Source organism: Leopardus geoffroyi, chromosome A1 (genome assembly GCF_018350155.1).
Source record: "Leopardus geoffroyi isolate Oge1 chromosome A1, O.geoffroyi_Oge1_pat1.0, whole genome shotgun sequence".
Lineage (NCBI taxonomy): Eukaryota > Metazoa > Chordata > Mammalia > Carnivora > Felidae > Leopardus > Leopardus geoffroyi.
The window spans coordinates 106,699,881-106,725,802 of record NC_059326.1 but is presented as its reverse complement, the minus strand read 5'-3'; the positions used below and the strand labels follow the sequence as shown (position 1 = coordinate 106,725,802).

Genomic DNA, 25,922 nt, shown 5'->3' with positions numbered 1-25,922 from the left:
CACACAGTCAAACATCTACATATAACTTTTGACTCTCCCAGAACTTAACTACTAAAGCCTACCCACTGTTAATCGGGAGGACCTTACAGATAACATAAACAGTCAATTAACACCTATTTTGTATGTTGTATATATTATGTACTATACACTTAGAATAAAGTAAGCTAGAGAAAAGGGTAGTGAGAAAATTGTAAGAAAGGCAAAGTACATTTACAGTACCATACTGCATTTATCAAAAAATACCCACATATAAGCGGACCCATGCAGTTCAAACCCATGCTGTTCAAGGGTCAATTATATTTTCTTCTGGTCCAGAACTTGTACTTTTAAAAAACATGTTTAACATTTATTTATTTTAGAGAGAGAGGGAGAAGGAGGTAGGGAGAGTATGAGTGGGGGAGGGACAGAAAGAGGGAGACAGAGGATCCAAAGCAAATTCTCTGCTGTGAGTGCAAAGCCCTATGCGGGGCTTAAACTCACCATCATGAGATCATGACCTGAGCAGAAGAGTCGGCCATTTAACCGACTGAGCCACCCAGATGGCCTCCATAACTTATATTTTAATCCCTTAACAGAGCAAAATATTTTTATTTTCGATGTTGTTGTTTTAATTTTGATGAAATCTACTTTACTATTTTTTCCTTTAATGGGTTATGCTTGCGGTATTGTATCTAAAAACACTTTACCTAATTCAAGATCACAGATTCTGGTGTTTTCTTCTCGGCTTTATACTTTTACATTTTACACTAGATTAATAATACATTTTGTATAAAGTTTTATAAGTTTATTTATTTTCTTTTAATAAAAAAAGTAGGAGTGCCTGGGTGGCTCAGTTGGTTGAGCTATCGACTTCCACTCAGGTCATGATCTTGTGATTCATGAGTTCGAGCCCCATATTGGGCTCACTGCTGTCAGTGCAGCATCTTCCTCAGATCCTGTCTCCCTCTCTCCCCTTTCATGCTTGTGTGTGCTCTCTCTCTCTCTCCCAAAAATAAATAAACATTAAAAAAAGTAAAAGAACTTTATAGTCCTTCATAATGTAGAATGATGTCCAGTGTTTTCAAGACCATTTCTCCAAAGATTATTCTTACTTCATTAAACAGAATTTGTACCTTTATAGAAAATCATTGGCCACACTTGTGAGGATCTATTTCTGGAAACTGTATTTTGATCCATTGACCTATGTATCTATTTCTTTCTTTTTTAAGGGTTATTTATTTTTGAATGATAGAGTGGGTGAGGGAGCTGAGGGAAAGAGGATCTATAGTGGGCTCCATAATGACAGCAGGAAGCCTGATACGGGGCTGGAACTCATGAACCGTGAGATCATGACCTAAGCTGAAGTCAGACGCTCAACTGACTGAGCCACCCAGCCATCCCTTGTATCTATTTCTTAAGCAGTACCATACTGTATCCATTATTGAAGCTTTGTAGTAAGTGTTGAAATCAAGGACTGATTCCTCCAAAACTACTTTTCTTTTCAAAATTGTTTTGGCTATTCAGTTATTTGCCTTTTCATATATATTTTAGGATCGTCTTGTTTCTATCTACAAAAAAGAGCTCAACCTTTTATTGGAATTGGGTTAAATCTATAGATCAATTGAGAAGAGCTATATCTGTGCTCTGCTGAACTTCCTTATCTATGAACATCTGTTTCGATGTTCATCTAAATATTTATTTAGATCTTCCTTTACTGAGGTGCCTGGGTGGCTCAGTCAGTTAAGCTCAGATCTTGATCTCATGGTTTGCAAATTCAAGTCCCACATTGGGCTCTCTGCTGTCAGCACCAAGCCTGCTTTAGATCCTCTCTCCTGTCTCTGGAGGAGATCCCCTGTCCCCTTCTCTACCCTCTCCCACTCATGCTCTTTCTTTCAAAATAAACTTAAAAAAAAAAAAAAAAGGAGATCTTCCTTTATTGCTCTCATCAGCATTTTATAGTTCTAATCACACAGATTCTGTATATGTTTTGTTAAATTTATACTTAGATATTCCATTTTGGGCCTATAACAAGGATAAATACTCAAGAGTAGAAAAAGTATTTTATGTTTACTTATATTCTATTTATTTTGCTCTTTCTTTATTCCTGATGTTCTAGTTTCCATTAAATATAATGTCCCTTCCATCAGAATTACTTACTTTGGCAATTCTTTTAAAGAAGCTCTTTTGATTATGAATTCTCTTGGTTTTTTCTTCATAAGAGATGCTCCTATTTTATCTTTTTTTTAATGTTTATTTTTGAGAGAGAGCAAGCGGGCAAACAGTGAAGAGGCAGACAGAGAGAGGGAAGAGAATCCCAAGCAGGCTCAGCGCTGTCAGCACGGAGCCCAATACAGGGCCCAAACTTACGAACTGTGAGATCATGACCTGCGCAGGAACCAAGAGTCACACACTTAACCAAATGAGCCACCCAGGCACCCCTATTTTATCTTATCTACATTGACAATCCTTTCTTTCAGTATTTTAAAAATAGCGTGCCATCCTACTGGCTTTCATGGTTTGTCATAACAAATCTGTTGTCATTAATAGCACTGGTCCCCTCAAAATAACAGATTTTTGGGTTGTGTCATTTTTTCTTCAACTTTAGTTTTTGCTGTTTGATTGTGATACGCTGTGCATCTTTTCAGGCATTTCTTGTTCAGAGTTTACTTGGCCTTTTGATGATTCATATCTTTTGCCAAATTTGCAAAGTCTTCAGTCATATTTCTTCTCTCTTTGTGTCTCCTTCTGGGACCCATGATGATGCCTTGTGATATTTTCTACAGATGCCTAAGATATTTTTTCCCAATCTTCTTTTCTCTCTGGTGTTCAGTTTGGATAATTTCTTCTGATATATCATTAAGTTCTCAGACTCTTTTCTCTGTCATCTTGGTTCTACAACTCTGTACATGCAGGAAACTTCTTATTTTGGTTATTCTTTCTAAATTGTAATATTTCCATTTGGTTTTTCATTATACATTCTATTTATTTCCTGAGACTTTCTATCTTTTCATTCATTTAAAAAATGTGTGCCCTTACTTTTTGCATTATATTTATAATAGATTTGTCATAGAATTCCAGAATCTGCACCACCTCAGAGAAAGTATGTGATGAGTGTCTTTTCCCATGCAAATTGAGATTTCCCTATTTTTTTTACAGATGGTGTAATTTTGAGTTGTATCCTGGACATTTTTAACACTACATTGTAAGACTCTCAGTCTTATTTAAATCCTACAAAGAATGCTGATACTTAATCATAAAAGCTCCAAAATTCCAAAGCTCTGTAGGCTTTGGTTTCATTGTCAAATTTCTACTGTTGATTTTCAAAGCCTTTTACAGCCCTGTGTGTTTGTCATCTAGTGACCAGGCTGTGAATTAGGTGGCTCAGTAGCTTAGTGGGCTCAGTTCTCAAAGAAATTTTATGGTCATATTCACATACGCAAAGCTGAGGTAGGCAGAGGAGTTGATAACCGAGTGTACGGGGTTACTTTCCCTACCTCTTCCCTCTCCAGCATCTCCTTTGTCCCTTCCCTGTTCCTGTGGTTCTCATTTCAGTAGTGCTTCCAGAAAGTCTGGGCTTTAGTTATCCCACTCTGTACTGTGTTTTTTGGGACTATGTCTGTGTCTAGGCTTGAGCAATAAAAGGGCTGCAACAAAATGCAATGGGGTTCACCCTTCCCTCTTAAAATAAAAGCTCTGTAGGCCAGAGAGTAAGGTTCATCTCAGATTTTTATGACTCCTGTTGGTCCTCCCACTGCCACTGTCATAGGATTGCTTTGTAGATAAGTCAGGAAAGAACGTGGGCAATTATTTAAAAGGGGGGACTTCCCCCACTTTCTCAGAGCATTAGGAGACCTTCTTCACCCTTAATTCAAACCAAAGGGATTTCCTAGCTCTCTCTCTGTACATGTCTTAATGACTACTTCCAAGTTTGGGCTGTTCTGAGTCCAGGAGAGAGAGAAAAATAATAAACTCACTGCTGGTTTGTAGTACTTCAAATTCTTGCCTTCTTCTCAATCTGCACTCTACTAATTACTTTATTTTTTAAAAAATTTTTAATGTTTATTCATTTTTAAGAGAGAGAAAGAGAGAGAGGAGGGGGGAGGGGCAGAAAGAAAGAGCGAGACACAGAATCTGAAGCAGGCTTCAGGCTCTGAGCTGTCAGCACAGAGCCCAATGTGAGGCTGAACCCCACGAACCACAAGATCATGACCTGAGCAGAAGTCAGATGCTTAACTGACTGAGCCAACCAGGCACCCCCCTACTATTTATTTTTTAAAATCTTCAAATAGTTGTTCTATTCTCCCATGTTTTTTAGCTACATTCAATGAAAGAGAAGGATGGAGTGTGTTCACTCCAGCTTATCTTAAACTAGACAGAAGTTCCCTCTCTGGAAAAAAACCCCAAAACAATAAGAACTACTGTCTTGTAATTTATAGAAAATTACCTATGGGATTGTATTACTTCTACAGTGCAAATGAAGCATCTCAATGATCTCCATATTCTCTGGAGTCATTACCATTTCCAACCACATAAGAGCCAGAAATGGAAAGACTATGGCACATGCAAAGCAACCGATGTGCTGCATCATCAGATTGTTTAGGTATTAAAGACACAAATCACTGTACTATCTGGAAAAGCATGTTCTTCCATATGGGCTTACAAAGCTTCTGCATTTTTTGCCATCTAACAATTGGTAATATTCTTTACATCATAATAGAACTAACAATTTTAATATTCTACATATCATACTAGAACTGACCTACCAAAAATTTTCACTAAAATAATAGATTACATTGATATAATTACATACTAATAATTACACAAAAAGAAAAAATGATTAATAAACTCAATTATCTTCAATATTCTTACTAAAGAAAATAAATGACATAGAAAAACTCAAACTGACATTAAGACAGAATCTTCTGATCATGAGATTATTAAAATTTATGGTCCAAATTAAAAAAAAAATATATGGAAGGCTTCTGAATACTTCAGAGACATGTGTCAATACATTTATGCTTGAAAGCTATGATGATACAGACATGGAGAGAAGGTGGTGCAGAGTAAAGGAAGACAAGGGGGAACTGTCTTTGAATCATGTAGACAAGAATAACAAAAGGTCAGCAAAGAGGAAAAGATTTAAAAGAATGTGAATATAGTTTCTTTTTATTCACCATTCTGTCTCTAGCACCCAGTATAAGCTTTTAGGCACAGAGAAAGTACTCCAAAATATTAGAAAAAAAATTGGATAAATGAAAAAGAGCAAAGAGAGAGATAAAGAAGTCAAAAGAAAGTCATCTCAAATAAAAGAACCAATAAAAGCTGAGGAAGAAGGACAATAAAAAGGCACAGTTTCTATTATCTTCTAAACATGACTCCAGGAGTTTCAGATAACAGAATTTAAAACATGATGAAAATTATCAACCTCTTAATCTCTGATCTATCTGAAACACACCATCATGCTTGGCGGCCATCCGAATTGAAGGCTGAGAGAAATCGCATGAAACCAGCTTCCAACATATGCAGCAAATGCTCCTATGATGACTCCTAGTAAGTTTAATCATTGTGGCAGGGGATTAAGTAATGCAATATATAAATTACAAAAATAATTATCACAGCTTAATATTTCTGAAATAAGTACTTTTAATGTATCGTGTACAATTCTGATTAATACATAAAAGTACATCTCCAATATGTTCGTTAATAATAGAGTGACCATACAGTTAGTTTGCCTGGGGCATCACCTCATTTTATGCTTGTGTCCAAGCATAATGATTAATTATGCTTCCTTTACCTTTTCAAAGAGTCTTAGTATAAATTATACTTTATACACTTTATCAGTATATGAATGTCACAGGCCTTTTTGTTGCAAAGCTAGACCTGGCCCAATCTGACACCTTTGGGGTTTTTTTTGTGTGTGTTTTTGTTTTTGTTTTTTTTTCTTTGCTGGTGCATTTTCCTATATTCTGGGCTGGTTCCACCTGATTTACCTCCTTTGATAGCCAGTTTTCCTCTGCCCTTTCCTTTCCACTCCACAGGCCAAGTGTTCAGACGCTTTCCAATTTAGTGTGCTATATGATCATCATTGATGCAACAAGAAAAAAGAAATATAAATGTGGAGAAATTGGGAAGATTGTACGTTGTAATAAATTGTTGCAAAATTCTCTCAAAACCCTTTTTGTGTTGTTCTTTTTTTTTAAGTTTATTTATTTTGAGAGAGACAGAGACAACGCAAGTGGGGAAGGGCAGAAAGGGAAGGAGAGAGAAAGGATCCTAAGCTGGCTCTGCACTGCCAGATGCGGTGCTGGAACTCCTGAAGCACAAGATAATGACCTGAGCTGAAACCAAGAGTCAGATGCTGAACCATCTGAGACACCCAGGCACCCCACTCTTAAAATCCTTTCACTGGGGGCGCCTGGGTGGCTCAGTCGGTTAAGCGGCCGACTTCAACTCAGGTCACGATCTCACGGTCCGTGAGTTCGAGCCCCGCGTCGGGCTCTGGGCTGATGGCTCGGAGCCTGGAGCCTGTTTCCGATTCTGTGTCTCCCTCTCTCTCTGCCCCTCCCCCGTTCATGCTCTGTCTCTCTCTGTCTCAAAAATAAATAATGGTTAAAAAAAAAAAATTAAAAAAAAAAATCCTTTCACTGTTCTACTTTCTCACCACGTATGGTAAATGAAAATCTCTTTGAATGTCTTGGGGCGCCTGGGTGGCTCACTCGGTTGAGGGTCCAATTTTGTGATCTCACGGTCCGTGGGTTCGAGCCCCACCTCAGGCTCTGTGCTGACAGCTCAGAGCCTGGAGCCTGCTTTGGATTCTGTGTCTCCCTCTCTCTGCCCCTTCCACACTTGCGCTCTGTCTCTCTCTCTCAAAAACAAAATAAACAAAACAAAAAAACAGAAACAAATAAAACGTTTAAAAAAATCTCTTTGAATGTCTCCCTTCACTTTCATTTCTTAACACACATTTTCTTTTTTCTTACTCTGCTTTCAGAGGGTCATGAACTATTCTTTCATCTGAGAGGGCTTCATTTTCTTCCAGTATATAAATCCACAATCAATATATAATCATATTCATCCTTTATTCTGACAGTGTTAGTTTTCTACCACTACATTACAAATTTTTATAAATGTAGTAGCTTCAAATGACACCCACTTATCATTGCAGTTTATAAGTCAGAAGTTTTGAATGGCTTAACTGGGTTCTGTACTTAGGGTCTCACAAGGCCAAAATCAAGGTGTCATCCAGGCTGTACTCATTTCTAATGTGTGGAAAAATACCAGCTTCCATGTTCTTTAGGTTGTTCTTTAGATACAATTCAGTTCCCTGCCTGTGCTTTAAAAGGGTAAACAGGGGAACCTGGGTAGCTCAGTTCATTGAGCATCAGACTCTTTCTTGGTTTCAGCTCAGGTCACAATCTCACAGTTGGTGGGTTCCAGCCCTGCGTTGGGCTCTGAGCTGACAGCACAGAGCCTCCTTGGGATTCTCCCTCTCTCCTTCTCTCTGCACCTGCCCTGCTCACTCACTGTCAAAATAAATAAATAAATAAATAAACATTAAAAAAAATAAAGGGTGAATGGAGTTAGATCTCCAAGTCTTAAGGTAAACTGAACAATTGTATTTACATCTGTGAAATCCCTCCACAGCAGTACCTAGGTTAATGTTCAATTAACCAGGGGACAAGAATCTTAGGAGTGTCATCTTTAGGATTCTGTGTGCCACACAGAATCATATTTCACTTGCATGTCTGAGAACATGCCCATTACACGCTGAGCAGCAATTTATAACATAACTCAAACCATGATCAATTCTGGGTATTTCAAACCTGAACCTAATTTACATGCAATTACACACATTTAAGGCAATGCATGTATCTAATATGTTTGATAATTTCTTTTGCAAAAGTAGAAGTCCCATTAGACTGAGTGGGCAAGAGTACCCACTATCATCCTTGAATCTATTAAGAGCTTGGAATAGGACTTTGAATATGGTGAATACCCACACAATATATTTGAATTCACGTGAAGACTTACATTACTATTTCACTTAGAAAGTAAGATTTAAGGGGTGCCTGGGTGGCTCAGTCGGTTAAGCATCTGACTTCTGCTCAGGTCATGATCTTGTGGTCTGGTCCATGAATTGGATCCCCGCATTGGGCTCTGTGCTGACAGCTCAGAGCCTAGAGCCTGCTTTGGATTCTGTGTCTCCCTCTTTCTCTGCCCCTCCCCTGCTCTGCTCATGGTCTCTCTCTCAAAAATAAACATTTAAAAAAATAATTAAAAAGTAAGATTTAAACAGGAAAAAGGTAACTTTATTCTTTGCCTAGTCCAAAGGAATGTACATTTCAAAATCCTGAATATGAAACCAGCATAATTTTTTGGTAGAAGAAATATAGTTCTAATCAAATGGGTATTAAACTGGAGCGACTAATCTTAGTAATTTTTACCATCTCCAGTCTCTAAAATTGTCTGTGCTTTAGGTGCCATAATGCAAAAGAAAACGGACAACATCTACTTAATGAAAATTAAGCTACCTAAAAGAAACTGGCTTGACCTCTTCTTCTCACCCAATAAAAATGATTACTTCTGCTGAAATGTGGTTTGGAGAATGAACTGGTGTTTGGAAAGGGAAGTGTCTGGAGATTCTCACATGTACAGTGTCAACATAAAAGGGTTATTTAAGTATGTTTTAGTCTCTGAATATGTTTCTTCTTGGCAGTTGCTTTCTAGGTGGTCTGTATGCCTGTTTGACAATTTGCAAGCACATAAAATCAGAATTCTTCAGAAGTGTACAGGAGAATAAACCATCAGTCCAACCTGCTAAAAGATAGGACAAGAAAGTTTATTAACGATACAGAAGCACCTAAGTCGTAGCAACAGAAGACAGGGAGGGGCCAAGCTTACAGAATTGACAATCTGGTGGGGAAGGAGGCACACTCCCTCTCCTGAACAAGAGTTAGAAAAAGATTCATAGCTAAAAAACTCACGTTGACCAACACGTACCTTTGCCAGTTCTATGTATTTACCAATTTTTTTTTATATTTTAGAGTCCTTAGGCAGTTTCATGAAACACAAACACATACCACACTCACACACATTAGCAATGACTGACTTCTCACCAATGATTATCAATCATTCCCATGTTAAGGCAGAATTTCTCCAAGCGTATTCTGCAGAATCCTGGGCTTCTATAGTATCTTTTCTAAGATCTTTTCAAGAGGTGTACAAGGTCAAAAGTGCCAACATTTGCAATGATGGTGCAAAAGCAATGGTAGGTAAAATGGCCTAGCACAAATAAAGGCAGCGGCACCAAACTTCACTGTCAGCCATTTTATTTTTCACTGACACTCCCAACGGGAAAAATGACAATTTCACCTTAAAATGGCCTAGATGAAGCAGTCAAATGTATTAATTTTATTAAACTGAACACCTGAGTATACATATCTTTTAATATTTCATAACAAAAAGGAAGTAGGATAAAGCATTCCTAATGCTGACTAAATTACGTTGTCTCTAGGAACAGGGCTGTGAGATGGCTTGAATTATGAGCTGAACTAACTTTGTTTTTCACTGAACACCATTTTTACTTGAAAAAATGTCTGACAAACCTTGGTTATTCAGACTTGGGAATTTGGCCGACATTTACCCAAAAATGAACAAAATGAAACTGTCACTCCAAGGAAATGAATAGATAGAGGCACACACACAAAATGAATATATCACCTAATATGATATATTTAATAGTGTCTATATGTGAATTTACCTATTTACCTATAGGGAAATGACAAAAATTCAAGCTTTTAAGTGAAATTAGAATAACGGACTTTAAAAAAAAGTAGTCTTTATGCCCAGTTTGGGGTTCGAACTCATGACTCCCTGATCAAGAGTTACATTCTCTACTGACTGAGCTAGCAGGATGCCCCCTACTATTGGAAAACTTTTATCTGCCAGCGTGAGCTTGGTAGCTTCCCAAAACTTAAAAACTTTCCTGATGAGACTGATGCGGATATTGACAAACACGATTTTTTCATGTATATTGCATGGTGAAATGTGCCAACACTCAGAAGATCTGCCTAACCAATGAACTAATATTTTCCAGTTGACCAATGCTAAAAAGCCTAGTCCCCATCCATTTGCCAAGTACCTATCTTTGTGAGGGCATATTTTCTGGAAACATTTCAACCAAAATAACAAATAGCAACACCTTATAGGCAGAAGCAGATACAAGATCCCTGCTGACTTTGTCAAGCCTCTTTATAAAGAGGCTGACAAAAATATAAAAGCCACGTCTTCTATTTTTTGTTTTGAATAACGTAGTGAAATTTTATAAAAAGTAGGTTCTTTATGCTAACATTTGATGAGTTTATTGCTTAAAATTCTAACATTTGATGAATTTATTGACTTAAAATATTTCAAGGAATTTCTCAGCTTTCGTTTCTAATATGGTGAGAATTGACAAATATGATTGACATTAAAAAGGCCCTTGGGACCTTCAATAATTCTCAAGAGTATAAATGGATGCTAAGACCAAAAAGTTTAAGAATAACTGGTTTATATAGCATATATACAATTTAAGTATCTATAAAGAAGCTTCTAAAATTACTTTTTAGAAAACTTGTTGGAATCATCATAACTATTAACACCAATTCTCCAAATCTCTTAAACATTATAGCACATGTGAATGTTGAGAATATGAATTGTGCGACCAAGTGAAGTTGTAGTGTGTGTAAAAATATATGCAACAATACTTTAAAACTCTTTCTGAATTTCCATTTCTAGCAGCAATATATATGTACTATATATGGTATAGTATATATAGTATTGACTATTGTATATAGTCTATATATATATAGTAATATAGTATATATATAATATATTACATAGTGTATACTATATATATATACTATAGTATATATAAAATAATAGTATATATAAATAATAAAATAATAGTATATATAAAAATAATAAAATAAAACAAAATCACTCTCATTACTATATATATATATATATATATACACACTATATACTATAATATACTATATAGTGTATACTATATATATACTAATATATACACTATATAGTATATTATAGTATATAGTGTGTATATATATAGAGTAATGAGAGTGATTTTGTTTTATTTTATTATTATTTTTTAGTGTTTATTTTTGAGACAGAGGGAGACGGAGCACGAGTGGGGAGGGGCAGAGAGAGAGAGGGAGACACAGAATCTGAAACAGGCTCCAGGCTCTGAGCTGTGAGCACAGAGCCCGATGCGGGGCTCGAACCCATGAACCGTGAGATCATGACCTGAGCCAAAGTCGGACATTTAACCGATTGAGCCACCCAGGCGCCCCAAGAGTGGTTTTAAAAAGTCTGATATTACCAAGTATACTTTTTAAAATCAGAACAAAAATCTACCATTCTTTCTGGAAATCCTAATAAAATCATGTTGCAGCTTCTGGGTCCGATTTCTAGTTTATGTATGATATATATATATTATATATATATAATATTTGGTTATATATCTGGGTATTTGCCAAACTCACATCTAAAGGTGTTCAGCTTAAGTCACAACACTGAGACAAAGATGGACTACTCAAGGTAAGACCTTGGAACTGAAACCTCTTCATAAAGTTATCTCTATATAAAGTGAGAAGGAGGGGATACCACTTTCCTTTCCGTCAACACAGTGAAAAAGTTGGTTAGGAAAACAAGTGCCCCCTGGCAAAAGGCAATGGCATAAAAGCTTCTCTACTTTGATCCAGACTCTGTTTTTAAAAAAAGGCTTGCCTGAGAATATTCATAGTTGACATATCTAAATTACATTACCCGCATGGTCTAGGGAATTGGAAATTAAATAAGCCCAAGAAATTAACTTAAATACTTCTAAGGAATATGTGGAATAAAAATTATACCCTGAGAAAGGTTCCTCTTCTCCAGGCCACCCAGGATTCCCACAGATGAAAAATAAAAAAATTAAGAAGTAACTCAAATACAAAATTATATAATCTATGAGTAACAAGGCATCATGAACAAGATTCAACAAAATTAGCAAACGGGTCTAGAACCACAAGAACTTCAGTAACAGAATTATTAGTTTAAGTCAATGTTCAAAAGTACACTTATAATGATTTAGACCTAAAAGAAGAGAATGAACACATGAAGAAGGCTCAATATATTATCAAAAATGCCATAGCGGGCAGAGAAAAAAAAAAAGAATGAATTCAAATAGGATGTTTAGAAATAAAAAGAGGTATTGGAATAAAAAAAAACCTTGATGTTTAACAGATGAAATTATTAAAAAATACATGAAGAAAATAGAAAATTGGTATAAACTGAAAAACACAGAAGAAAAAATTATCTAGAACACTGCACAGAAGGACAAAGATGGATTTGAAGACAGAAGAGAGATAGGGAAATCGGAACCAGAAGTTGCAACATGATTTTATTAGGATTTCCAGAAGGGATGGTAGATTTTTGTTCTGATTTTAAAAAGTACACTTGGTAATATCAGACTTTTTAAAATCACTCTCATTGGCAGAAATCTCTCTGTAATCTGAATGTACATCTCTCTTACTACTAATGACGTTGACATCCTTTCCTTCCTTCCTTCCTTCCTTCCTTCCTTCCTTCCTTCCTTCCTTCCTTCCTTCCTTCCTTCCTCCCTCCCTCCCTCCCTCCCTCCCTTGCAATTCACCCTTGATGTATTCTGTTCTAAAAATGGCTGTTAGAGTCTTTGGTCCTTTTTGGCACATCTACAGCTTGTTTATTTCTTACTCACTGATTTAAAGATATTGTTTTTATATTCTGGATTCTAATACTTTATTGATTATGTGTGTTGCAAATACTATATATACATCCCTAAATCCAAGATTCCCATTTCACTTGTGATTTGTCTTATAACCAATAATGTCTCACAATTAAGAATTTATTGCATAGGGTTTTTTTTTTTTTTCCTCTTCAGTGGCACACTATATAATGGTATGTCTTAAAATCAATGACAATAAAGGCACCCTAAAATCCATGAAATGTGGTTATCTTTTGCCTCATAGAAACCTGTTTTTTCTTTTCCATTGTCATTATGATATATTTTGATATACAGTATTTTCAAATTCAAATATAGCTGAATTTATCAAGCATTTCCTTTATAATTAGCATTTGTGTGTCCTTTTAAAAAAATCTGTCCCTAACTCAAAAATATGAAATGAATTTTCTATACTTTCTCTTCTAATTTTTTATAAATTTAAACCATGTGATTCAATTCAACTCTTCTCAATGTGAATAGATGTCTTAACATCATGTGTCTCCTCTCCCAGTGTTCTGTTTTATTTATCAATTTCACAAACGTGTGCCATGGCCTGGTCCTATTTATTATATACTATACTTAATATGTGATGGAGCATACTCCCCTTCCATATTCTTTGTTCACTAGTGTCTTGGCAATTCTTAGGCGTATGCTCCTCTATAACATTTAGAATCAGCCTGTCGATTTTCCTCCAAAACTCCTTTTACAATTTTAATGGAAATACATTCTATCAATAGGTCAATTTGAGGGAAATGGCATTGGTACCATCTTTAGTCTTTCATACCACGAGTACAGTTCATTTCTTCATTGAGTTGTGCCTTCATGATTGAATTACAAAATAGCTCAATAATTTTCTCCATATGTCCTATGTATTTTGTTATTAGATACATTCCAAAGAATTTTATTTTTTCCATATATTTAATAGAATTTTTGAATTAAATGTTTCACTGCCAATTGCTGCCTTATAAAATGTAATCTGTTACTGAATATGCCTTTGATATCTAACCACCTTACTCTCTTGTTAATTTTAATAACATAATTACATATTCCTTGTTTTTTTTTTTAAATGCAGACAATCATAACGTCCACTTCATTTCAAGGCCTAAAATTTCTAATGCATTGTTGAATAGAAACAGTGATAACAAAATCTTCTCCTTGTTTCTGATTTTAAAAGGAATGCTTCTAATGCTTCACTATTTTTGAGAAGATGTTTATGTATTTTGTATAAATATCTTTAACTGAGTTAATAAAGTTTCCACTTTGTTCTATTTTCCAACAGTTTTTATCATGAATGTGTTTTGAGTTGTAGGAAAGACATTTTCTTTATCCATTGTGATGATCATATGGTTTTTATCTTTAATTGTATTACATAGTTACATTTTAAGATTTTCTAATGTTAAACTACTGCTGCATTTCTGGAATAAATCTCAAATAAAATAACCCTACTTGGTTATTTAAAAATACATTGTGAGATAGTATCTGCTAATATTTGGTTTAGAATTCATTTCCTTCCTAAGTGAGAAAAGCTTATTGTTTTTCTTTCTTACACTGTCTTCTTTAGGATTTGGTAGGAAACTTATATGGTTTTAATTAACCTTTTTCTATTCTGTAAAATAGTTAGTATAATATTGGAATGGTCTGTTCTTTGCAATGTAGTAGAAATCATCTGTAAAATCCTCAAGGCTCAGTATTATCCTGGAAAGATTTTAAAGAACTGATTAGATTTCTTTCACTGTTCATAGATGATAGACTATTTTTTCATCTACTCTGTCAGCTAGAAATGGTATCTATTCATGTTTCTTAGTATAGCCCTAGTTTGTTGCTCTTTGTATATATTTATATATTCTGATGCAAATTTCTTTTTTTTATCTAATCCTAAAATCATTACCAGTTCTTAAAACAGTCTATAAAGATTTGAGAGCACCAAATTTCTGGATTCCTTCTCTATAAGTCATAAGAGGAGGCAATTAGTTATTAGAAAGTGTATTGTTTTTCTAAGGCTGCCGTAATAAATTACCACAAACTTAGTGGCTTAAAACACTCAAATTTATTATCTTACAATTCTCTCTACGAGAAGTTTGGCCCAGAACTCATCGGCTAACATCAAGGTATCACAAGGCTCTCTGTGCACCTTTGCGGAAGCTCCAGGGGAGAATCCATTTCTGTGTTTTTTCCAGATACTAGAAGCTGGTGATATTTCACTGGGGGCCCCATCCCTCCAACTTCAAAAGCAGGAATGATGAGTTGAAACCTTCACATTACATCTCTCTGGGCCTATCTTCAGTAATCACATCTCCCCTTGACTCACCTCTTCTGCTTGCCTCTTCAGTCTTTAAGGACCCTTGCGATTACTTTGGGCATACCAAGACAGGCCAGGATAATCTCCCTCCTATTTTAAGTTCCTCTTATTTTAGTTGATGGGCAGCCTTAATTCCATCTGCAACCTTCATTTCCCTATCCCGACATATTCCCAGGTTCCAGGGACCGGGACATGTATGTCTTTGGGGGCCATTATCCTGCCTGCCACAGAAAGTAACAACCTCACTAGCAATGCCAGAGGATAAAGAATTGCCACTCATATCCATAACTGTACATTACATCTCCCAACATTTAAGGATATCACAGACTTTGCCCAACCTCAGATTTAAAAAACTCTAAATTATACTGACAACACTTTGAATAGGTCTCAGGTTACAAACTGAATTTCAATTTCAGGAATGCTAAAAGGTGACACACATATGCTTGAGAGTTGATATTTTGTTGATCAAAACCTTTAATAGAATTTTTTTTCTTCCAGTATCTATATACCTACCACCATCTGCGTGACAAAATCAACAGGAAAAAGTGACTGAGGGGATGGTAAAGCAACTTTTACTTTTTATCCTCTAAACAGCTTTTCAGATATAAGTTTAATAAATAGGTACAACTTATCAAATGAAGCATTTATTTATAAATATCCCACAACACAGATACAGCCCAACACATTTAAGATGTACACATCTTTTGCATCAGCAAATGAGCAAAACATCCTACTGTTTCAAAGTTAAAACGCTGATAAATAAATTCTTTCCAAGTCTGTATTTTCCATTTTTAAATATATTCTAATTTATACAATTTTGTTCTATAACTTCATGCAAAGTTCCTTTTCTCACTTTCAGTCTTCTAGTTGTACTGCCCTGTGTTATAGAAACACATCACATCACAGAAGAAAGCTGACTCATTATTCTAAGATCTGAGGCAGAGGCCAGGAACACCACTTACTAACAGTGGTGCTGGACCAATTTGCAACCCCTCGGCAAGGGAATAAAAGGGTGTGAGAGAAACCAGTGCAGACTGAATGCCAATTAAAAACTAGCTGCCTATGGGGCGCCTGGGTGGCTCAGTTGGTTGAGTGTCCAACTCTTGATTTCAGCTTAGATGATGGGATCCCAGGGTCATGGGGACTAAGCCCCCTGTCAGGCTCTTCAATGAGCGTGGAGCCTGCTTGAGATACTCTCTCTTTCTGCCTCTCTCTCTCTTTCTCTCTCCCTCTGCCCCTCTTCTCCCCTTGCATTCTCTCACTCTCTCAAAAACAAAAAACAAGCTGTCTTTGCAAATGTGACAGTTTCACATTCTTTGAGGTCAACAATATAGCTTCCATTAATAAGGTGAGGAATCCAAACCTTCAATGTGTTAAATAATGTGCCCCCATCCCTGTAAGTAATAGAGAGCAGAGGTCTGATTTAAATCTAGGTGTCTGCAAGGCACTTGGGTGGCGCAGTCAGCTAAGCATCTGACTTCGGCTCAGGTCATGATCCTGCAGTTCATGAGTTTGAGCCCGCATCAGGCTCTGTGCCGACACCTCAGGGCCTGGAGTCTGCTTTGGATTCTGGGTCTCCCTCTCTCTCTGCCCATCCCTGCTCACACTCTGTCTCTCTCTCTCTCAAAAATAAACATTAAATAAAATTTAAATCTTCGTGTCTGATTTCAAAATCCATACTCTATTTCAGTGTTTCCTTCACCTGTGAAGAAATAATGAAAATAAAACTAGAGAATTCAGATTTTGAAGAAATTAAACAAAATAACGTCCACTGAAGTGTTGCTCAACTTACAATGTATAGTGTAAGTCTAACCATTGTTTTTAAAATACAGGTATTTCTCTTCATTTATAACTCAAGTTAATACTATAAATTTAAAGCTTTTAACTGCTGTCTCTTACTATACCTACTGGGAGACTAGGTGAAAATGTCATCTTCAAGTGATCATTCAGGCCCATATTATCCAAACTAATAGATACAAAATCCAATTTCCTTTCTTCTTCCTCTCTTACAATATTTTCATTCCATAGTACCCAAAGTGAAATGGGCTTCCTTCACATCGGTAACAGATAGAAGAAGCAAGAAGGTATAATTCACTGATGTAACAAAAGCGCCCAACAAAAATATAGCCCATAATATTACATACGGAGATTTTTCAATGTGGGTCAATAAACATTTTATTGATAAGCCCTAATATCTTTTTTTGTTGTTACACTAGAGATAGAGAGCTGTTAAGACAACCTGCAAGCTAAAGATGCTTCTTTAACTCTGGGAACAATTCATAAAGGAGTTTTAATGCACCCTCTTAATAACCATGGAAATCATTAATATTGCCCCATATTTTTCTTTCCTTATAAACGAGTATACGAGTATCACGGAAAATCTATGTCTTATGCCATAAGCTACAGAGATAAAAAGCTTAAATTGTCTTAAACAATAAAGAAACTTACTGGCTCACACATTTGGAAGCCCAGAGGTTAGACTGGGCCCTAGGTTGAACGATTCAGTGATTCAACAATGTCATCAAGGAGGCCCCAAGAATCTAAGTACTCAGGAATACAGAGAGATCTCAGGAAGGGTATTGGACCTTCCACATCCTATGTATTTAGAACCAGTTTCTACCGTGCTCTTAATGGAAAGGTTGAATACCAAGGGGGACTGATTACACCACTTTCCTGATGAAGCATACACATTTCGTCCAAACACATCAAGACACTTCCTTATTCAAATATGCTTTAAACCAGAAAATAAGTTTCATAGATAATACATATCATGAATATGCATGATATTTTCAACTAGCAGATTTACCAAGATGCGAAACAGTCATAATAAAAAAGAAATTGCTTTGGGGCACCTGGGTGGCTCAGTTGTTTAAGCACTAGACTCTTGATTTGGGCTCAGGTCATGATCTCACGGTTCATGAGATTGAGCCCTGTGTCGGGTTTTGGGCTGACAGTGTGGAGCCTACTTGGGATTCTCTCTCTCTCTCTCTCTCTCTCTCTCTCTCTGTCCCTCTTTGCCCCCTCTCAAAATAAATAAATAAATATTCAAAAAAAAAAAAAAAAACAAGAAAGAAATTGCTTTGCCTCATGTTAGCATGGCTTCCTTAGTCTGTGTGCAAGTTATAAAGAGGCGGATAGCATGTATAATTATGGGACATACTGCCCAGCTCTCAGGTACTTGAATGAGGCCACAAGTTGATCTGCTACATTAAAGAAGGCTTAGGGGAAATATAGTTGTGCAAGTAGAGGTAAAGGTAATTATCTTGATACAGGCTTCGCTGTAATCAAAATCTTCTGTGGTTAGGTTGATTAAAACTATGCATCCAGATACAATTTCTGGAGATTCAAACAAGAGGAGAAGAAAACTGCAGGAAGCAGGAAAATCGTCTCTAAATCATTCAGCTTTTCCTTAGGTGTCTAGCTCTTTTTTATGCTATGGCCTCTTCTATGCCAAACAATTTTTTGATTCCATCATTATCTGCCTAACACTATTACGACTATTTTCCACTTACTATCGCAGATTTAATCATGCAAGGTTGATGAGAACTTATGACGAGTACTTAAATGATGGAACTACTTAAACATTATTTTTTAAAATACACGATCCCCTTTATTCTTTTTTCCCTTTTTAAATTGTTCCTCTTACAAAGAACATATGACATGTCAAAGATAGTTAAGTTAAATTATGTCCTACTCTACAGAAATAAAGCCCACATTCTATGTCAAAACCAGATTGGACTCTTAACCATACCTTACCAATAATGCCTTATTATACACAGCTACATGACTTAAAACTAATATATATAGCTATATATTTATATATAGTTTTACATAAGGATAAGTAAATTATGTAGAGGCATTTATATTACCATATCCATAGCCATTCTCTCAAAATTAAGAACTGTGGTTTCATGGATTCTATTGGCTGTGTAGTTATGTTTTAGGAATTTTAGATGTCGAGGACATAATATAAAAAATTTACTACTCTCGGTACAGAAAATCCTCATTAGTTGGGCAAATGAGATGGGGTTTCCCTGATACAGTTGGCAAAGAACTTCAAGCATTTATAACTCAAAAAAGATCCACTAGCCTGAAAAAGGTCAATCATATTGACATTAATATATTTTGCCTTGATATAGCCGTAATAATAGAATTTTACTGAATTCTATTCATGTATACATCTTTGTGAAAATAAGAAAAAAGAACTCATGTTATTCTTAAAGCATTGTTTAAAATGTTTCTGCAGTATATGGTGTATATATGTCTTTAAGCTGTTTCGTTAATAACTGAAGTGTTGACAAATGATTAAACACAAAGGTTGGAAATACATACTTGTGACGTTCTAAAAACACTCCATTAAAACCAACACTCTCAAACAATTTCCTATACTAAGACAAATGATGTGTTAAAGGTCCCCAGAATGCCTCAAAAGTATAAAATTTTTTACATACACTTACCAACTGTATCACATGGTTCATCTTTGTGAACACAGAAATCTTTCCTAGAAAGGAAACAGAAAATGGAAGTAAAATTAGCTTTTCCACAATCGACAGATTATGTGACTCATTTTTAATAATTACATGAACAAATAAACACACATTTTACCTCCAAGAATTTACTAGGACTAAGATTAACTAATTTTAATTCTAACAAAATATGAGAATTCTTAAATTTTAATGATGCATTTTTACCTCATATAATCCTGAAACATGCTATCCTATTTCATAAAAAATATCTCAAAAATAAAATTCTATTTTGTTTTGAATTTTACAGGATTTAACTTTTTTATTATAAAAATGTATATGTGATATTGGGACATGGCTGTCCCTCTCTCTCGCAAAAATAAATAAACATTAAAAAAAAAATTTTAAGGCGTGAGGAAATTAATATTTTTACACAGGTAAGATCTAACCATGAGTAATATCCTATAATTTGCTATTTGTCCACTGTATCTCAAAGATCATTCCATAAATTATGAGCTTTAGATGCAAAGCGTATGAAAGCACAATTTTATCTACCTTTTACTAGCTATGTGACCTTAGGCAATTTACTGAACCTTCTTGTGCCTCTGTCATCTCATCAAAAAAAGGGGGAGGTAATAATGATAGCTATCTACCATGTAGGTTTGTAGTACAGGATAGACGATTTAACACATAAAAACATTTATTTTTTTTAATGTTTGTTTATTTGAGAGAGAGAGAGAGCGCATCAGCAGGAAAGGGGCAGACAGAGAGGGAGACAAAAAATCTGAAACAGGCTCCAGGCTCTGAGGTCCAAGCGGCCAGGCCAGAGCCCAAGGCAGGGCTCAAAACCATGAACTTGAACTTAAGCCAGATGCTTAACCGACTGAACCACCCAGGCACCCCAACATATATAAGACATTTAAAAGTGAGTTCAGTGAATGGGTTCGATGAGTTAACACACAGAAAACCTTGAAAACAATGCCAATCACCTAGTAAGCTCTCAAAACTTAATTGTTGACATCTTTGTTGTCTTTTGTTGTTCTTGGTATTTCTGTACTATAAGCAATCTACTGATGAATGTTTAGTTTCTATAGAATTTTTACTATTACAAACAATACAATAATTAGTCTTTGTGTGTATGGAAGGGAGAAATGTTTTTTTTAATTCCTCTGTCATAGCCATCTGAATGCCATCTCTAAATGAAAAATGATTTATAAAAATTAAGTGCAACACTCCTATCAATTTCACCGACACCTACATTGAAACGATAATGGTTAGTTTTCAATTCACATTTTGCTCAGCCCACCAGCAGCACCTGTAACTTAATATTTATGTGTAGTTTTGTAAATGTACCATGCATATTTAAAATGTAAAGAAATAAGGGGTGCCTGGGTGGCTCAGTCAGTCAAGGGTCCTACTCTTGATTTCAGCTCAGGTCATGAACTCACACCTCTTGAGTTTGAGCCCCACGACAGACTCTGAACTAGCAATGTGGACCCTGCTTGGGATTCTTTCTTTCTTTCTCTCTTTCTCTCTTTCTCTCTTTTTTTCTTTCTTTCTTTCTTTCTTTCTTTCTTTCTTTCTTTCTTTCTTTCTTTCTGTCTCTCTCTCTCTGTCTCTCTCTCTCCACCCCTCTCCTGCTATCTCTCTCTCTCTCTGTCTTAAAGTAAATAAATAAACATTAAAACGTAAAGAAATAAACAAAAAAATATTCTTAAATACAGAGAACTGGTGGTTTCAAGAGGAGAGGTGGGTGGGAGACGAAATAGGTGAAAGGGAGTAAGAGTACATGTATCATGATGAGCACTGAGTAAGGTATAGGATTGTTGAATCACTAACTTGTACACCTGAAACTAATATAACAATGTGTGTTAACTATCCTGGAATCAAAACTTGAAAAAAAATGTTTATTCTCAAATTGTTTGGGGACAAGCTATACATGCCCATTAGAACTAGCTAACAAATTCTGATACATAATGGCTTAAGAGGGGAGCCTGGGTGGCTCAATCAGTTAAGCATCCAACTTCGGCACAGGTCATGATCTCGTGGTCCATGAGTTCGAGCTCTGTGTCCAGCTCTGTGCTGAGAGCTCAGAGCCTGGAGCCTGCTTCAGGTTCTGTGTCTCCCTCTCTTTCTGCCCCACCTCCACTTGCACTCAAAAATGAACATTAAAAAAATAGAATAAAACAAAATGGCTTAAGAAAATGAGAAATTCTGAATTTATTTTTAAATTTGTTCATGAAAAAGAGATGTTAAAATTCCACTGTGGTTATAAATTTGTTTCCTTGTGATTCTAATTTTTGCCTTACAATGAAACTAAGTTATCTCTGAACTTTTATAACTTATTTTGATTTAGTTTTTACTATTGAATGGAATTGTAAATGGAATGGAATGGAATTGAATGGAAATCCTACTTATCCTAATATTTTCCCTGTTAAAGTCTATTTTGTCTGATATTAACAAAAATTAATATACTAGTAATACATTAATATTTGCCTGGTATATCATTTTTCTTTACTTTCAGCTTTCATTTTCTCTAAGTCTCTTATAAACAGCATATGGTTAAAATTATAAAACATGTTTATATAATCTATTTATTTATTTTTTAATTTTTTTTAACGTTTATTTATTTTTGAGACAGAGAGAGAGCATGAACAGGGGAGGGTCAGAGGAGGGAGACACAGAATCTGAAACAGGCTCCAGGCTCTGAGCTGTCAGCACAGAGCCCGATGCGGGGCTCAAACCCACGGACTGCGAGATCATGACCTGAGCTGAAGTTGGACACTTAACCAACTGAGCCACCCAGGCGCCCCTATATAATCTCTTTATAAGTGAATTTAATACTTTACTATGGATGTATTTTGATTTTTCTCTTATTTGTGAATTCTATGTCCCAAGTTATATCTCTTTTCTCTTGTTTTTCTTTCTTCCTATCTAGTTTTATTTTCCTATATCTTCTGTCTGCCATTGCTTGAAAAGTAACATTAGGTTACGTTCAATATATGGTTACTTTTACTTTTAAAATACATTGTATTAGTTTCCTATTGCTGTTGTAACAAATTCCACAAATATAGTGATTTAACACAAATGTATTATTTTACAGTTTCAAAGTCCAAAGTCTAGAGTTCACTGGGCTAAAATAAAAGTAGAGGCAATACTGTGTTCCTTCTGGAATCCCTAGGTGAGATTATGTTTCCTTGCCTTTTCTAGCTTCTACAGACTGCCTGTATTTCTTGACTCACAATTCCCTTCTATCTTCAAATCTGGCAATGGCATCACTTCATCACTACCATCCTAACATCTCTTTCTCTGACTCTCTAGCCTTCCTCTTTCCCTATAACTTGTGATTGCCCTAGGCTTCCCTAGATAATCCAGGATAATCTCCCAATCTCAAAATCCTTAACATAATCACATCTGCAAAGTCCTGTTGCCATATAAGATAACATAGTCACACGTTCTGTGGATTAGAACACAGACATTATTCTATGTGCCACATTCAATTGAAATTTCTACAGTTAAAAATTATCTTCAGTGTCCTCCTGAAAAAAGGACATCATAATGCTTTTAATTCAACTGTTCCCTTCAATCTTTCATATTATTTTTATCTGATATTATAATTCTATCTCAATTTTTAAAATCACAAGTTAGATCGGCTACACCATTAATGCTTATTTAGATTTGCCCCTGTATTTATCAATTTATTTTCTCAATAATATCTTGTATCATTACTTTCTAGAGAGCTTGTTATTCTGCAAGTACATTGTTCAGTATCTCCTTCGGTGAGGATCTATGAATAATAAACTGTTCCAGACTTTGTTTCCTGTGTATTTATTCATAATGGAACAGTGTCTAAGTGCAGAATTTTAAGTTAACTTTACAGAATTCAGCATATGAAAAATATTATTTCGTTTATTTCTAGTATTCATAAATACAGAATAGAAGTCGGCATACATTTGGTTTCTGGTTAATTTTAGGATTTCTTTATGTCTTTGATGTGCAGTCTCACCTAGATGTTTCTAGGTACTGATTTTGATTTTATTTATCTTCTTTGGTCCTTGGTGTTTTCCAATTTGAAGATCCTATGATACATAAAAATTCTTAGCATTATCTATGTAGGTATTCCTCTCACATTCTCTCTATTATGCTAGAATACCTTTAGGTCTTTAAATGTATTTTTGTTCTTTTCATTCTAATGTCTGTAACTCTCAAGAACTCTTTTGTAATGCCATCTGTTAACCACTCGAGGCAGCCTTCTGGAAACATCCCACAGATATATCATCCAATCCACTAGTACTCTCTTCAGCTGCATCTAATCTGCTCTTCAACTCAGATAGTGAGATTTTAAGTATAAGTACCTTTCTTTTATAGTTGTTTTATTTTCCTCAATTTTCAAATCAACTTTTTCCCCCTCAAACAATTTATTATCACATTTTGATTTTTTTGGTGTTTTTAATCCTGTGAACAGGTTTTTTTTTTTTTTTTTAATCCCAGCTTTTTAATTTAGTCTTTACTGGGACTCCTGGCTCTTATCATGAAAGATGTTGTCATTCTGTGTTGTTGTTGTTATTTGTGTTTAATATTTATTCATTTTTGAGAGAGAGACAGACAGAACATGAGCAGGGGTGGGGCAGAGACAGAGGGAGACACAGAATACAAAGCAGGCTCCAGGCTCTGAGCTGTCACCACAGAGCCTGACACAGGGCTCAAACTCATGAACCATGAGATCATGACCTGAGCTGAAGTCAAACACTTAACCAACTGAGCCATCCAGGCACCCCATGTCATTTTGTGTTTTGAAATTCTATGGTGAACTAATTTAGTTGCACTCTATTTGCAGTAGCCTTGTGCAGTGTAAGTCAAGAAATGGCCCCTTCAGAGTAGTGTTGTGCATGTTTTCAACAAGGGTTTCAATGTGGAAATCATATTTGTGGTACCAAATCCCCAGAGGAGCTGGTTTTTTCCTAACTTGCGGTCATGGCTGAGCTGGAATACTTCTTGTCGACAGCCTGTGCTCTTTTGCTGAGCTTCTACCAGATCATACTTTAGTCAAAGGTGTAGTTATCTAAGGGTTCTGGCCTATATGCAATCATTTCAGCTCCACTGCCGCACTCGCAAAGCCTCAAAGTATTCTCTTCGCCTGGGAGTTAAATCCAAGAACCCAGAGGTTTAGGTCCAATAAACTCCTCCCAGGGAAACTATCACTTTACTTCAGAAGCTCTCTTTTGTGTTTTGCTTTTGTGTGTGTGTGTGTGTGTGTGTGTGTGTGTGTGTGTGTGTAAGTGTGTGGGTTGTTTTTTTTTTTTTTTTATGTATTTGTTTTTGCCACAGACTTTAATTTTTTGGCTCATCTGTATGTATAAAAGGATTTTTATTCTATTTTTTCTACAATTCCAAGATGTGTATAATGGGAACATCGCATGATTATCTAGCCAGATTATCACATAATTAAAGGAATGGAATATAATTTGTGACCTAACATATAGAAATTAGAATAGAGAAACATATATGTATTGTTAACCTAATTAGATTGTAATGTACATAGGATCAAGCCATATAGTCTTATTCTATTATCACACTTTATATCATGCAGTTTCTTTTACCAAACTATGGAAAGACTGTATAACTGCCTCAGTGAGATGTTCACATTGACCTCAATTGATAATAAACTTTTTTTTCAAAGATACCTTTCTACAAGTGGGGAATGTGTGAATTATGAATTATTGTAAACATTAGTAATTGTTACAATATTGCTATTTCCTTTCCATAAGATTGGAGGAAAAAACGGGTATGTGTGGATAGCCATGGATATGAATGAACTACAGAATGATGTAACTTACCATCAACAATTAATCATTATAATTTTTTACTATTCCTCCTGGCAAATATCTGACAGACATGATTTCCATATAGAATCAATCCTTGATTACTAGAATAAAGTAGACAAAGGTAGAGTTGCAATAAAGAAGACAAAACACGGGGCACCTGGGTGGCTCAGTCAGTTGAGTGTTCAACTTCAGCTCAGGTCATGATCTTATGGTCCATGAGTTCGAACCCCGCATTGGGCTCTGTGCTGACAACTCAGAGCCTGGAGCCTGCTTTGGATTCTGTGTCTCCCTCGCTCTCTGCCCCTCCCCCACTCATGTTTTGTCTCTAACAAAAAATGAATGTGAAAAAAAATTTTAAATAAAAGAAGATAAAACATAACCTTAAATAATCTATTTCAACACAAGTCACCTGACTTAATATAAACTTGATATATTTAAATAATATTCAGGATTTAGGAATATGTTTACCATTCTGCAGTTATGTATAACAAAAATAATACAGGAATGACTGCCAATCTCATGAATTTCTGCACAAAGAATCACTTGAAGATTTG

The 25,922-nt window shown here is 35.6% G+C and overlaps 1 protein-coding gene across 3 annotated transcripts in view; it reads right to left on the bottom strand.

Moving 5' to 3' along the window:
* The window catches only part of ADAMTS19 (ADAM metallopeptidase with thrombospondin type 1 motif 19), a 241,553-nt gene that overhangs the window by 147,843 nt on the left and 67,788 nt on the right, over positions 1-25,922 (bottom strand). For all 3 annotated transcript variants that reach the window (XM_045487730.1, XM_045487737.1, XM_045487746.1), the window contains exon 7: positions 19,538-19,581. In XM_045487730.1, the coding sequence (XP_045343686.1) occupies positions 19,538-19,581 (44 nt within the window). The remainder of the gene's footprint in view (positions 1-19,537; positions 19,582-25,922) is intronic.